This window comes from Fukomys damarensis, unplaced genomic scaffold (assembly GCF_012274545.1).
Source record: "Fukomys damarensis isolate Sample0158 unplaced genomic scaffold, DMR_v1.0_HiC HiC_scaffold_4, whole genome shotgun sequence".
Taxonomy (NCBI): Eukaryota; Metazoa; Chordata; class Mammalia; order Rodentia; family Bathyergidae; genus Fukomys; species Fukomys damarensis.
In genome coordinates this window covers 33,413,475-33,429,794 of record NW_022900916.1, presented here as the reverse complement: position 1 = coordinate 33,429,794, position 16,320 = coordinate 33,413,475, and the positions used below count along the sequence as shown (strand labels likewise).

General features: G+C 36.6%; 1 protein-coding gene across 2 annotated transcripts in view; it reads right to left on the bottom strand.

Annotated features, from left to right (window-relative positions):
• Nucleotides 1-16,320, bottom strand: part of Slc35b4 (solute carrier family 35 member B4) — a 23,498-nt gene that overhangs the window by 3,550 nt on the left and 3,628 nt on the right. The window contains exons 2-11 of one of the 2 annotated variants that reach the window (XM_033757650.1): nucleotides 12,568-12,681; nucleotides 11,507-11,553; nucleotides 11,090-11,120; nucleotides 9,692-9,794; nucleotides 8,262-8,311; nucleotides 4,228-4,309; nucleotides 3,937-3,997; nucleotides 2,231-2,340; nucleotides 861-936; nucleotides 142-217 (exon numbers count right to left, since the gene is read on the bottom strand). In XM_033757650.1, coding sequence (XP_033613541.1) covers nucleotides 142-217; nucleotides 861-936; nucleotides 2,231-2,340; nucleotides 3,937-3,997; nucleotides 4,228-4,309; nucleotides 8,262-8,311; nucleotides 9,692-9,794; nucleotides 11,090-11,120; nucleotides 11,507-11,553; nucleotides 12,568-12,681 — 750 coding nt within the window. The remainder of the gene's footprint in view (nucleotides 1-141; nucleotides 218-860; nucleotides 937-2,230; nucleotides 2,341-3,936; nucleotides 3,998-4,227; nucleotides 4,310-8,261; nucleotides 8,312-9,691; nucleotides 9,795-11,089; nucleotides 11,121-11,506; nucleotides 11,554-12,567; nucleotides 12,682-16,320) is intronic. The other variant, XM_010611739.2, reaches the window with a different exon arrangement.

Here is a 16,320-nt window from a genome sequence, read left to right as displayed (position 1 = left end):
AAAAAAAAAAAAAAAAAAAAAAAAAAAAAAGGCAAAAACCAGACTCATTTCCTCATACTGTTAGAAGAAAAAAAATAAACATTCCTATGTCAAAATAGCAGAGTAGAAGACATAAATATGATAATGGGGTCTAAAGGATACTGTGTGATAACATTCACGAGCAGGTAGAACCACATGATGGGGATTGTCACACCAATGACTGGAAGTTGATATAGTTCTGCAAAGATTGAGAGGACATTGTCATATTGCATCATCACCACCACCACCACCACCACCACCACCACCACCATCACCATCATGATCATCACCATAAGGCTGAGGATGAAACCCAGGGCCTTGTCCATACTAGCTGAGCCACATTCTAAATCCCAGTGTCACATTTTGACAGCCAAATTTGTTGCCTATCTAACCAGTAACAAAGAAGTGAGACCTGTCATCACACTGCTCCAGCTTAGCTTGGTGCCCAGGCAACCTGGATCTGGGAACAGCTCTGCCTTCCATGGCAGAAAAGGATGAACTGAACCAAGGAGAGCTGGACTGCTGCCGATTTCACAGGGCTCTAGTCCGTGTCCTGGGCGCAGCTACTATTCACTTGCATTCTCAGAACATTTAACATCGCACGTTCAAATGCAAACACACACATTTCAAAGTAAAAGAGAAAATGTGAAAATATTCTTTTATTTGATTTGCAAATAAAGGAAAAAGGCCCAGGAAAGCATTTGCTGCTGCATCTACTGATTAATTTCTATTGCTGGAAGGCAGACATTTAGGGAGGGGTAGGTCCTTTAGATAGGAATGTGAAAAAAACTGTGACCAAGTCAAAACTGGCAGGCAGTTCTGTCATATAACCCTAAACTCACCCGACTTATTGAATAGAACTGCATGGTCATAAATATCAGAGGCCAAGAAGATGAAACCAGGAAGTGGAAGCGCATGCTGTGGGAAGAAATGGTATGCAAAACATTATAGAATTATTGCGTTAGCTTTACAATGACTAAAAATTACATAAATTGTTTAATAAGTAATACAAAGAAAAGGAAGTTAGAGTTACTAAGTTAAATGGGTCTCGTGCCCCTGTATATGACATTATACGGCATGATATCAACCCTAAAGCATGGTTCTTGTCTTTATAGAGTCTGATGGCCATCACACAACAATCAAAGTAGCACAGAAAAAGCAAAGCAAAGCATCCTTTCCTCAAGAAAAAGGAACAGGAAACTTAAACACATAGTCATCCTATCAAAAAGGATTTGCTGTATTTTATTATTTCTGAGAAAGGTTAAACAAACATAATGGACTTTAAAATTACAAAGAAAGCAGAGGCAGATTTCAAGAAAATTTAAAAAGCCGGTAGGAAAGAGATATGAGGACAATACAAGGCCAGGGAAAAAGAAATGAAGACAAGAATAAGAAGAGGTTGAAAAGGAAAAAGACACAATATGTAAGACTGAGATGTGTGACAAAAACTATTCACCCCCTACACCACCGCAATAGTAACAGTGAATTGCAGTTAATACTGAGCAGTTACTATGAGCCTGGTATTGTTCTAAATAAAACATGGGAACCAAATAAAATGTTTACTTTAAAAAATTCCCAGTCACAATTAAATCTCTCAGACTGCTTATTTGCAGCTATAGTACAAAAAGTCAACAGTAATGGAACCCCTGGGGGAAGTGCTGGTTGAGGCAACTACCTCACCCTGAACTTAAGAAGCTAGGTTCAGGTATATTCAACGGCAAAGAGAGAAGAAAACAAGGGAAGTTAGAGGAGATGGTGCTAGATCAGCAGTTGAAAACAAAGCACATGTAATCAATTACACTCAAATGAATAAAGCTCATCTGGGAGACTTATGCCTCTTGACCCCCACCTCCCCAAACTGTCTAAAAGACGTCTGCCTGTACACATTCCCTTGGCCTACTGCTTTGGGGATTTATTTTTCCTTTGTAGGTTTTCTGATTTCATCTACAAGGAAGTTGCAGGTTAGGGTTCTTTGTCCCTTGGGGTTGCTCCTGGTTAACAGACATTTCGTTCATATTGGTTGATGAGGATCACCTCCCATGGACAACTGCCTCTGACTGCACTTTAGAACTTTATCAAAGGTCTGTCAGTCTACCGGTCTCAGCTGTTTACTGACAACAAACTGATCCTTCATCTATATCAGAAATTCACTTGGAATAGCATATCACAATGCAGGAATTTTCAACTTCACCAGATTCAAAGAGTTGCTTACATTATAAAATAAAGCCTCCTTGGAGTGCTTTCCAAATTGTTTGTATAGAGTCTCTTGGAATATACCCATTCTTGCTGACATCAGAAGAGCAAAAGTCAGTGCCCCAATGCCTATGAGACAAACATCAAGTTACAAGGTGCCTGCACTTCTTAGTTTCTAGACATTTTCTTAAAGAACATTACTTATACTTTTATAAATATAATTCACTATAGAACATACTTGAAATTTAAAAAACAAATACAAATCACAATTCCACCATTATAGTTTTCTGTTTATATATAATGATCATATTTGATATACAATTTTGTATCTTGTGTTTCTTATGATGTTTTCCTGCATTTTTCCTTTAAGTCATTAAAATTTTTCAAAAATGTGATTTAATCACTGCATATCATTCCTATCATGTGGCTGTGACATATCTAATTGTCTTATAATCAGAATGGTTAGATTATCTCATCGTTAAAAGTAAATATATATATCCTTGTACATAAATCTTTAAACAAAATGTTAATTATTTTTTAGGACATAATCTTTTTTTTTTTTTTGGTAATGGAGATCAAACTTGGGGCCTTGCACTTGCAAGGCAGGTGGCGGCACCACTGAGCTAAATCCCTGGCCCTAGGACATAATCTTATAAATGGAATTACTGGGTCCAAGACTATAGACATTTTAAGAACTCAATATATAATATTTTTCTAGGAAGTCTGTGTCAATGTCTACTTCCAATGATACGACGAAAATGGTTGTCTTACTGCATCCTCAGCAGCCATGAGAATAATCATTCATCATTTTGCCAATATGATAGGCCCAAAATAAAGAAATATTGTATTTTGGGTTTAATTTGCATTTCTTTGATGACTAGCGCAAGTGAAAATAAAATTATTAGACTGAATTTTTTTTCTCCATGAATTATATGTTCAGAATCTTTGCAAGTATTTCTCCTGGGGTTGAAGTACTTTTCTAATAGCTCATAAAGATCTTTCCATGTAAAAAACAGCATCCTACAAAGAGAAAGTTCAGAGTCAAGAAGTAAGGAGAGTATAGTTCTTTCATTATAGTTCTCTCATTGCTGTTTCTCTCCCACTAGGTCAGTATCAATCTGTTCTTGGTATTACTGAAAGCATTAGGAAAGAGTCTCCTCTCCAAATCACACAGGGTAAGAACAAGCCTCTACAGAAGTTGTCTAATTAATTCCACACAGAGATACTTTTATTTTAAAAATTCCCCAGGAGATTCTGATGATCAGACAGATTTGGGAACACTGTCACATGGAAAGAAACTAAATCTAAGATTTGGAAATGGCTCCTCTGGAAATTTAAACAGCCAGTGGCTCTAATGTGCCCTTCCTTTGCAGAATGCTTCCACTTAGGAAAGCTAATGAAGAAATGCAGAAGACCCCATGCACTGCTTTTAAGCAGTGTGATGGGCAAGGAGGCACACACTTTTCTCTCTATGCCAGTGGAAACAAAGATTTATGTTGCACATGAAACATGGATTCAGGTTGCACAACATACTTCCTGAGCTGTGGACATTTTTTCTCATTTTTTGAATACTAAGGTTCCAAGATATATGATCCCAGGTGCCCCTTTCTTCCATGGCATAATTTGTTCAGCTGAACTTTCTTGCCAAGAAACATCTCCCTTAGGAGAAAACCAAGCAAACACAACTGCAGAGGCAATTAGCTTTATTGTAATTACTGTACTTGCCTAGTAACCACCATGCAAATGCCTGGAATCCATCATTCTCACTCATGCTGGACTGGGAAGTCTAGGAAATAAGAAAATACACTAGGTACAAAGACCAGAAGTACATGAAATGTGCTGAGGTACAAGAGAAATATTTATGTTATCCATTTCTCTCCACTCTGCTCCTTCGAGATCTGAGTCCTTCTATAGTGCTACATGAGCATTTCTATTTGTTTTATTATTAACAAGTGCCAGATAACTGGGCCTTAATGGCAATTAGTGAGTATAAATGATTTGTGAGCTGATTCTTACCACTTGCTTTGCTGACATGAAAGTGCAAATAAATATTCCTACAGACACCAGGGCAATGGAGGTATATTTGAATATACTGTATCTGCAAAGAAAGAAAAAAAAAACACCTTAGCTAAACACAGATACACATTTCCAAGTGATATTTATAGTTAGATATGAATCACTAAAATGTGACCAAGGCACTAACTTCCTACAGTCCACATAGTGATGTACATGAAGGAAATAGGACCCTAATTAGTTTCTAAACATCTTTCCTTGGGGTTGTTTAAAATAGCTTTTTTTTATCAGAAAACAAAAATAGAAAGAGATATGGACCAGAAATGACACTGCGCTGTACTCTCAAGAATCCAAATGTGAGCCTGACCCAGTGTTAACTGGTATTTACAGATTTTCTTCTCAAGGGGGCTCAACCCTGAGTCATAAGACACCCACCACTCAAGACGGAGACTATGAGGTACAAGAAGCAGAATTCACCAGTCAGGAAATTTTTTAACTGCCCATTCTCTGGAGAAGATATTTTTTAAAAAACTTTTCTGACGACATACTTCACAGAACGAGAGAAAACAATCCTAAAATTCAGAGAGAACCAGAAGAGACCCAGAATAGCAAAAGCAATCTTGGGCAACAAGAACAAAGCAGGAGGCATCATAATACCTGACTTCAAGTTACACTACAGAGCAACAGTGATAAAAGCAGTATATACGAATGGCACAAAAACAGGCATATGGATAAATGGAACAGAATAGTAAGATCCCTTGACACATTCAGCTATTTGGTCTTTGACAAAGAAACCGAAAACATACATTGGAGGAAACATTTGACAAATGGTGCTTAGCTATCTATTTGTAGAAGATGGAAGCTGGATCCGTATATTAAATCAAAATGGATCAAAGATCTAAACATTAAAATAGAAATGGTGAACCTACTGGAAGATAAAGTAGGTAAAACATTTGAAGTCAGAGGTGTAGGCAAGGACTTTCTGATCACAATTCCAAATACACAAGAAATAATAAGAATCAACAAATGGGATTATGTCAAATTAAAAAGCTTCCATACAGCAAACAAATCAATTAGTGAAGAGACAACCTACAGAATGGGGGGGGGTTTGCCTGCTATTTCTCAGAGGACTAATATTTAGAATATATAAAGAATTGAAAAATATTAGATCACGCAAAAGGCCCAACTAAGAAATGGGCTAGTGAAGCGAATACACACTTCACAGAATAAGAAATATAAATGGTCAACAAACACACAGAACAATGTTCAACATCCCTGGCCACTGGAGAAATGCAAAGTAAAACAACACTAAGATTTCATTTTATACTAGTAAGAATGGCAATCGTCAAGAATTCAAAGAATAATAAATACTGGCATGGGTGAGGTGGAAAAGGAACCCTCCTACATTGTCGTTGGGAATATAAAGTAGTACAACCATTATGGAAATCAGTATGGAGATTTCTAAAAGAAAAAAAACCAAAGTTAGAAATTCCATGGGATCCAGCTAGTCCTCCTCTAAGTATCTTTTCCGAAGAGCTAACGATATCTTACTAAGGCAATGCATGCACACCAATGTTTATAAACATTCAGAATGTTTAGCACAATTCACAATAGCTAAGAAACAGCCTCTATGCCCATCAACAGAAGAATGGATTAAGAATACTACTCGGCTATAAAGAAGGAAACTTGAGACATCTGTAGGAAAACGGATGAACCTGGAAAATACAATGTTGAGTGAAATATATCAGACACACTAGCTTAAAAATCATATGGCATCTCTCAATTGAGTAAGGCAAAGTACAAAGAACAAAATAAAGGATGGAGAGAGGAAACGAGGGGATCCATCTCTTGCAATTGGCAAGGGGTGCAGGGGACCGATGGAGATGGGGAGGGGAAGAAGAAAAGGAAGGAGGAAGATTTATGAAATGCTATGCACAGGTGAAGGTAAACATAATATGTCACCCACAGTGAAGATAAACATAATACGTCACAAACATGAGCTAAGAATAATAACAAGAATGAAAATGGGGTAAGGGGATTTAAAGGAGGAGGGAGGGAACAGTGTGGGAAGAGCAACGGGATTAAAAAAAGAAATGTTATGTACGTGCACCTCCTACTCCTCAAGACGAGTGTAAACACGTACCACAAACATATACTAATAAAAACCCCCTATCTTAAATGTTGTTTTTAAATGTTTATGTACTAGGGAAAAAGGAAGAAATATTCAATTTATAGAACTATGGAAGGAACAGTGGCATTTGACATTAATTAAAATAGTATCATTAGTATTCTCAGATTCTTGGTGATCAAGAAAGGAAAGGATTAAAAGAAATTAAACATATAAAATGAACCGTTATTTTTTTTCTACTATATCATTTGGTCACAGTAATTCATAAAAGGTAGATGGAATTGGCTAAGAAGCAGAGAAAGGGCCAAGAGAAGATGGGTAGGATGAGGAAGTGGATACTGCTGGTGTAGACATAAAAATATCAAATCTCTTCAATCTGGAAAGATCAAGATGAACTTTTACAGCTCAGACTAAAAAGTAACAGAGGGCAGAGTTAAGGAAAACAGATTTGGCCTTTAAGCCCTGGAATTAGGAGTACACAATGAACGTGAGGGTCTGCTACTCAAGATAAATAAAAAGAGATAGGTTGCTCATTTGCTGTATTAGTTACCTTACAGGAATTCCTGCTCTATGAGTGACACACAGAAAAGGGACTCAAAAAGTTTAAATAGAGTTAAGATGACAGATTCAAAAGAAATTCTTAGGGGAAACAGATGTTTGAGAAAAGCCTCTAACACCTTGAGGTAGTATCAGGAGGATAAAATTCCTTTTAGGATACATCCTTTTGTATCCCTGCTATGACTAAGATCACAGATTGTGAGGGACCACAGGCCCATCCCAGTGTGAATTTTTCACTACTGAGAAGCACAATGGTCACCTTGGACACAACAAATGTGATCATTACATATGTATGTATAAATGTAAAGAACCTAAAAAAAAAGAAGTCAATTCTAAGGGTATTTATCTCAGGAGATAAAGGGTCCATACAAGAGCCTAGTCAGGCAGGACAACTGTGCTTTTTATGATGCAGCCTTTATTATTTAAAAACTACAGATTCCTATACTCTAAATTGACAGTTATTTTCCAAACTGTTATAGAGTTCTAATACTAAGGCTGGGACTCAACACATTAAGAAATTAGTATGGACATGTCCAATTCTGGTCTTAATAGTGAATTAACTTTCCCTGAGAAATTTCCCAGATTGTATGTGCTGTCTCTCCCCAGTGTCCCTCTTCCTTAGCAGTGAGGGATGAGGCTCAGGATGAAGGTAGGAGACAAAAACTTTGAAAAGGCACCCCAGAGGTAGGAAACTTCCCACACCTACCCCGAGAGAGCCACTGGTGGAATCACAAAGAGCAGTCCTGCTCCTTTTCATTCCATCTACTTGGCCATGTGGGCTTGTCGAGAATTGTCTTTTTAATATGTATGGGTAGTCCCTAGTTCATTATGTTGCACTGGTAAGTACCATCTTACATGTAACTATCCACAGAACTTCCCTGTGTACATGCTGGACATGTTCCCTATTTGGGCTCCTCAGTGTGGTCATCACCAGCCACATGTACCTACTGAATAGTTAAAATGTGATGAGGGAGACTGAGAAGCTATACATTTAATTGATTTCATTTTTAAACAATTTAAACACCCACATATGGCTGGTGGTGACCATACCATACAGTGAAGCTTGTTATTAATTGGTTTTATAGGTTAGTATGGAACTAAAGATTCATCAATGACAAGAACTAATCAGTTCTATATAGAGAAGATGCTACTCCAAAGCCACAGGCAGGGTCTCTGCCCTGGTCAACTGCATCAAGAAACTGCATCATTTTTAGAGAGAGGTCTAAGAAAAAAGGTAGATGGCCGAGAGCATACTTATCACTGTGGGAAAAGGAATTCAAGTGACTATCTATGTGACTATGGTAGTGCAGGATATCATTTCTACATATAAAATAAGAAGGATATTGCTTACCTTTTCTTCAAAATGATAATTCCTAGAATCATGTTGGCAATTAAAGAGCCCTGTAAAAGGAGACAACAGTGACACAGTTTTAATGAAGGGAAAGAAAATTAACGTAATTCAAGGTGAATATGAACACACAGGGACAAACGTGGAATGAAGGAGGCTAGAATGAACAATTAATAAGGTTCAGTTGTTCTTATAATGGCAAAAAGCCTACACCATAAAAATTTATCATATGAAATAATAAGATCTTTAAAAGATGACAATGAGAATAAAAATGACTAATTCTCAATAACTGGTCACAGTAGAAGTTACGGCTAACAGGAATAAATAATACCGTATACTTGTTTTTGTCAACATTTCTGTCTGTCTAATTTCTAAGACTTTGAATAAGGTTCCTCTACCTCCATTCTTAGTGGAAGAAGTCATGCAATTGCCCCTCTCTCCTCTGGGCAAGTGTCAATCAATTAACAAGTGTTTACAGAAAGTCTTCTACATGTTTATTGCCTTGATGGTCACTTTAATAATTGTAATTAGCTCTGGGAAGTCTTGTCGGGACTAGCACATTTAATCTTACAAAAATCTCAGGTCACACGGAAATGGTATTCCAACCAGTGCTCATTTTTTATTCTTCTGCACTCCTACCTACAAACTCCTTGAAGTTATCCCCTGCTCTTCTGGAAACTGTTCTTCTTTACATACAAAATATACACAGATCCACCATTATACTTAGGCTGAAAAGAAAATATGTACTGCTTAAGGATAAATTCTCTTCCTCAAGAATTTTCTTTTATTACCTCAAGTCTGCTTAAAAGGAAATATCAGAAACAAGAAGTACAGGCTAAATAGCCTTAGTCTGAAAATCAGATTTAGTTATATATGAAAATACATAAATTCTATGTTTAGATTTGGGTCCCATCCTCCAATATATCTCATTATGCATATACAAATATTCCAAAATCCAAACCATTTCTGTTCCCAGACATTTAAGATAAGGGGTTTTTAACCTGTACTTATTTCATGTCCCAAAAGTAAATGTTAATTTTTGGGGTAAGAAATAAGAAGTGACAAGAAATAAATTAAACAACATTAAGGGTAAATTTGAATATACAATCAATGAGATGAATGAAAGTGAAGGTAAAATGTTTCGCAGGAAACTGATTTTACTGATCACTCCTTATATTTTAGGTAATAAGGATCCAGGCTCGTCTTGAACTTGCTATGTAGCTCAGTCTGGCCTTGAATTTATGATTCTCTTGCCTCAACCTCTTGCATGCTGTGATTAGAGGCATGCACCACCATACCTGGCTTTTGCAAACCTATTGTTATCCTCTAGATTTCACTTATTATAAGTCCTTTCTACTTTTGTCATCTGTTCAATCTACCTAATCAATTATACTTTTCAGAGAAACATGCACAGGGGGACCAGCAGCACTTACAGATCTAAATATCATGTGCAGGGGCATGGCAATGTTAAGATTCAGGGCATAGTTGTTCACCACGCTGACAGTGAAGAACATGGTTACCATTACAGCATAGTACCTGAAATGCAGACAGAACAGCCAATCACAGATAATCTGATATTACGTTCAGAATCTAGTATTTCAGAAAAAGAAGCATAAAAAGTACATTTTTGGTTTAAAAACTGCTTATTTCATCTACGTTAAAATACTAATATCATTACCACATGACTACTATCTACGTACATATAAATGAACTTCATAAAGCCAAACATAGAAAAAAATCAGAATTACAGATTATGTTTAAAGAAACACTATTCTAATATTTTTCAAGCATACATAACAATTTAAAACTATTCTTTAAAAATTACCACAGATACTCAGAGATAACCTTCGAGTATTTTTGAAGTGAATGGATAAGTCTTATTATATTAGTTCTCTGAATATGATTTTGATAGACCTCTGAAGAACTTCCAAATGGTCAATTCTCTCAAATATTTCCTCTATACACTTATTTATACTATTATTTTTCACTATTTCTAAAGAAAAGATTTGCAAAGTCAAGGCTTACTTTCACCCTACAACTGTTAAAATTACCCTACATTCTGAACTAATGGCATTTAAGTTAGTGAGGACATCATTTGACATGTATATTGTATTTAAAAACTGGGTTCAAAAAATAATAAAATAAAATAAAAACAGGGTTCATGTTATTTGAAAGTTTATAGATCTTAAAATTATAATAAAAAACTAAAAGAAATTCCAGTAAACACAGTTACTTAGAAGATAAAGTAATAAATACAGATGAACATAAATGAACAAATAAATGAATTTGCCTAGGAAATATTCAAGATGTTTTTCATATATATTAGTTTAGATCAGTTTGCCATTTTCTTGTAGGTCAAGAAAAATGTAATATCAGCAACTTCATGGTTTGACCTCATTTATTCAATATGAGAAAAATATTTTAAAGAGCTGGCTAAAGAATGCAGGGCAAAGTTAAATGACTAGTTCCATATTCTCCATGAAGTGTTGATCTTTGAACACAGATTTCCAAACATTTTCCACTTCTATACATTTGAAGAATATGACAACACTGGATCCTAACTAATCTTCCCTGACAAAAACCTGTTCTATGTTGTGGTTAGATGTGAGCTACACCACGGAAGTCCACAAAGCCAAGACTATATTAAAAGTCTGGAAAGTTTGAGAACAGAGCATACATACAAAATCACTAGTAACCACCCTTTCACAACTTTAAGTGGTATCTATAGTGATTTTGCAAGGGTTCTTGCCAAAGTTTTGGTCTTATCTTGAAGATATGCCATTGGGAGATAAAAGACAGTTCATCAAGGTCTTTCAGAATAATTAACTCACCTATTCCACGTGGCTGCCCATAAAACACTGCCTAGAAAGCAATTATGAGGAGGAATGACATGAAAACATTTTGATTATGGCTTTACATACAGAAAAACTATAGCCACCATAAACAGAACACACATGCGAGTCAGGTTTTTAAGGCGAGATCATGGAGAGCCTTAAGAGCAGGTCGGGACATCTGGTTTCATTCGGAACATCCTGGCAAACACAGGGAGTGGGGCATGCTAAACAGTAGAAGCTGAAAGGTAGAAACAGGTAGAAAGCAGGGAGGTCAGCCAGCTAGGATATCACTATAAAAGTTATGATGATACTGAATGTGTTCCTGATCCATGCTAGTGGTTGAGGGAATGCGATGCGTTAATGGGAGGAGGCGCGAAAAGATCAACAGATTTAGAAACTACTGGGGCTCCTTACTGAGCTGAAAATGCTGGTCAGCAGAAGCAGAAGACTTAATGCAGACACTAAAGCCAATGAGAACCAAAAATGTATTCAGAATATTTAGCACTGCATTAGGAAATCTGAAAGTACAGCATTAGTAACAAAATTCAGCCAGACTTTCTATAGCAGGTAGTTCAGGAATGCAGCTAAAGAATACCAACAAGGAGGAGCTTTAACTCGAGTAATTGAATATACTCACACAGGACTGTCACTCTCCAAAGGATTATGTGACACTACTCTCCTAAGCACTCACAATTGCATGGATACCACTTTTCGCTCAAAGCAAGAATGCTGAGTCTTCAATACACTGCTTACTGTAAGAACTTCCTGTTTTCTACTTGGCCCATGAAAAGTTACACAAGTTGGATCGATGGGTAGAGGCCTGGCATCAACAATTTCGACTTAGTTTGCCATATGTTTTCTTTTAAATGATGTGATACACAACATACCATTTACCGTTTTAAAGTAAGGAATTCAGTGATAGTCCATTTCCAATGTTGCCTGACTACCACATGTATTTATTTCCAAAAGCAAATTGTTTTTTAAAAGGAACAGTGATATCATTCTTGACATATTTGCTAACTCTACCAATACAGAGGACAGTGCACATAACTATTAAGAATCATGGGCCAGGGATTTAGCTCAGTGGTTCTGCCACCTGCCTCACAAGCACAAGGACCCGAGTTTAATCCCTGGTACCAAAACCCAAAACAAAACAACAAAAGAAAAATTGTGGTCATACTAGTTCCTTTGACTGATCCAGTATTACTTCTACTACACACACACACACACACACACACACACACACACACACACTGCTGTCTTCAGTGTAGTTATTTTAAATGTTGCAGCAGGAATTTTATTCTAAAAATAGGCTCCTAGAGTTTCACAATATATTAAATTCATAAAATGAATTGTTCCACTGCTATCTTTGATATAAATCTTAGAAAAAGATGTCTCATATTTCTTTTATACAGGTATCACCTCTAGGCTTCTTAAAAGGAACATAAGCTAGAAGAGACTTCAATGTGCCATACCTTATTGGGATAGCTGGTGGCTTCCTTCCCAAATCAGCTTCAAAAAGAAAGCCTTCCACAGCAATAAATAAAAACTGTGCAAATGTCACGATGTTCCCACATCCTGGATGCTTCCTATAAAAAGGATAACAAGAAAAAATAAGGCACAGAAACTGACATAAAGAGCACTAAAATGTGTTACATTTACAGTTCCAAAATAACAGGAAGGATAGATTTCTATTCTCCACTGTCTTTCTGTATCTTGCTTTTCACATCCCATGGATCATACACATTTCGTCTTATACCTTCAGAGAATGTCAAGACTTTCTTGTTCACTCTTCAATAGGTGTAACGCGCCATGTATGAGAATTACTCTGCCATACTCATTGCTAGAACAATTTTTAATAGTTATGTGTACTATCCTCTGTGTTGTGAGAGTGGAACCACTCTCTTTTGGTGGTATAATATTAAATAGTGATGCCAAAATATACACATTCTTAGCTACACCCACTGGCCATTAGACAAGGCCAGGCATAAGCCAGGGTGACTCTGAAGCAGATCTTTCACTACTCTTAAAGCTCTGCTGCCTGTCACGGTTTCCTTGAATGGACTGCTTTAAATGCAATCTAACAATATCTCTTCAAACATGTTTTGTTTTCAAACGGGGGCTAAATGTTGCATAAACCCATAAATAAATCATATAAGGCATTTATGTCACTCAAGGAGTTAATTAAAGCCATTAGCCTAAATATGAGGGCGACGAGAAAGAACTTGAATCTAGATGGTCTCTAGCACAGTGCTTTTCAACGCTGGCAGCTGTTCTTTGTAAACCTGTAAGCCGGAAGAGGCACACTCTCCCAGTTCTGGTTTCACTGGTCTGGGAAAGGGTCCTGGGATTCTGTACTTTCAAAAGCTTCCCAGTTGACCCTAAGGTGCAGTCAGAGTTGGGGAGCATTTGTCCAGGTAGGGGGACAGGGCTGAGCATGCATGTATGTGCACATGAATGAACATATGTGTAAGAGGCACAGGTAATTCTCATGTGCAGACACAAAACTGCTGTGCTCCACAGCACTCTGTCACTTACTATGTTAGGGCGAAAGTTAATCAACTTATCTGAGTTGAGTTTTCTTATCTTAAAAATGGGAACATATTTAGTGCCCACTTCACCGGTTTACTATAGAGTAAAAGCATCAATTCTTGAAAAGCACGGTGTCTGTCACAGAGTGCAAAAGCCAACAGAACCACAGTGGTGAATGTAGGATCTGACATACTGAAACGTCTTCATTCTAAGGGTAGCACCTTTTTAAATACCTGACCAGTTTTTCACATCTTTAAAATGAAAATGATATACTGTTATTGAAGTAGGAACTCGCTGAGAAAATACACACAAAGTGCTAAGCGTGACTGAGACCAAAAAAAAACAACTCAAAATGTTCCTTGCATTCCCTTCTATTTTCTCTCCACCAAAAACTTGGAGCAATTCAATTAAAGAACAAGTATCAAGAACCTATTTTGGGCTGGGGATTTGGCTCAGCGGTTCCTCTGGCAAGCACAAGGGCCTGAGTTTAATCCTCGGTACCATCAAAAAACAAAACAAACAAAAAAAGAGTCAGGTTCTGGCTTCAAGGGAGCTCCCAATGTGAATGATAACTCCTCCTTGTCCTCAAAAGATGACAATGGCACAACAGAACCAAATATGAGGCATGAAACAGTAAGAATCCAGTACCGTAGCAGGGATGGAATCTTGCCTTATATCATCTCAGTGCTCCTAGTTTTGGGACCTCCTGTCTGGCCTTCCCTCTAGCACATCAAGGAGTATGAGAATGCTTTGTTTTAAATAAATGTGACCTATTAATATTTGTACAAAAGATAAAATTTATTTCAAAAACGGATTCACTTTACAAGCATATTCTCCATATAATATTTAAAACATCATATCTGTTTATTTTATGGCAACAGATATTATTATACCATTTCATTGAGTTAGGTCTATCTCCCAGGGCCTTATGGCAAAGAAATGGAGTTTGCCTATACCCTTGTTATTGCTAATATTAAAATTCAGTGGTCTTTAGTATGAGTTTTTGGTTCCACAACGATCATAACTAGCTCTCTTAGGATACCCTCAAAAGAAATCCCATTCCCATTAGGAGTCATGCCTCCTCTCCTCTTTACCCACACTCATTTTTAACAACTCTTAAATTTTGTCTCCTTTTCCATGTAATTTTAAAATCCTACCCATATAATCTAGATTTTTAAGAAACCAGCTTAAAAGAGAGCTTTTTAGGAAGACACATTTAAGAAGATATATTGTTGTATAGCTAGCTACCAGTGGATTTATTTTGAGTAACTCATTCTAAAACTTTAAAAACTTCAAAATTTTCCCCTAAACTTTCTGTTCTTTGGATTTTTGTTCTTCAGAAATTATGATCATTAACTGCAGACAGCTTCTCTTACTTTGAATTACCTTTGGTAAGAACACAATTTTTAATTTTTTAAAAAAAAGCAACTTTGAAGAGCGTGAAGTGGGCAGATAGTTTACTCCTTTGTATTTCTTTTTGTATATATGGGAAACTTCCTTACTTCAACATTAGGCCTTTGATTAAAAACTTAAATGGGAAAAAATGTTTCAGACTGTTTTCTGATGTAAGACATGCAATGCCTTGCCAAGCTAGTTAGCTGGTGTGTATGTATCTTGTTTCCCAGGTAGACTGTAAGCTCCTTAGGGAGGGGATCAGGCACTCATTTATTACTGCACATCTACTGGGTACAATACATTGGGTTTATATTTTATTAATGGTCCCAGTTATAGGGATACAAATCAGAAAGAAACATTTAAATCTGCTTTCAATTTTTCAAAACATGGTTAAAAATGTTCTCTTCTTCTAGCAAGTCACTCCAGAATTTATATTTTCAGTTCTATTTGCCATGGTATGGTATCTAAAAGTTCCAAAGAAGCTATATTAAAAGCATAGTTCCTGCTCCATAAAAATTAATGCGCTTCCCATGGTGATATTCACAGATAAGAGTCACAAATACCAACCATATCTACAAAGTACACCAGCTGGCTTAATCAGGTCCTATTTTACTGATCTCTAACAGAAGTGTGACTTGCCTAAGCAAATTAGGAAACTTCAGTCTGGTGTACCACTGATTACATTAATAAATGCACACTACCATTTTATGAAAACCCATGTAGTTGCAAAAATGAAGATTTATAAAAAGAAAAATAAAGAGTGATGAACTATATATAGTCCAAGTATTCTAAATCGTAGCTCCTAAGCCGGGCGTGGTGGCGCATGCCTGTAATCCAGCACTCAGGAGGCTGAGGCAGGAGGATCACTATGAGTTCGAGACTAGCCTGGGCTACATAGTGAGTTCCAGGTCAGTCTCAACACATAGTGAGACCCTGTCCCAAAAAACAAACAAAAAAATAAATTGTAGCTCCTGTAATGCACAAAAACATTTTTTAAAGTGATAGTTGTCCACAACTTTTCTGTAACATCTCATATAACAAAGTATATCTGTACTAAAATAAGTTGTAAGAGAGTAAGGGAAGCCAACAACCAGTGTGCTTCAGGCTTTCTACCAGGTGTGATCAAAATATATGGTGGCTGTTTAAATTTTTTAAAATTATTAAAATATGGGGCCGGGGATTTAGCTCAGTTGTTCCGCCGCCTTCCTTGCAAGCACAAGGACCTGAGTTCGATCCCCGGTACCAAAAATAAATAAATAAATAAATAAATAAATAAATAAATAAATAAATAAATAAATAAA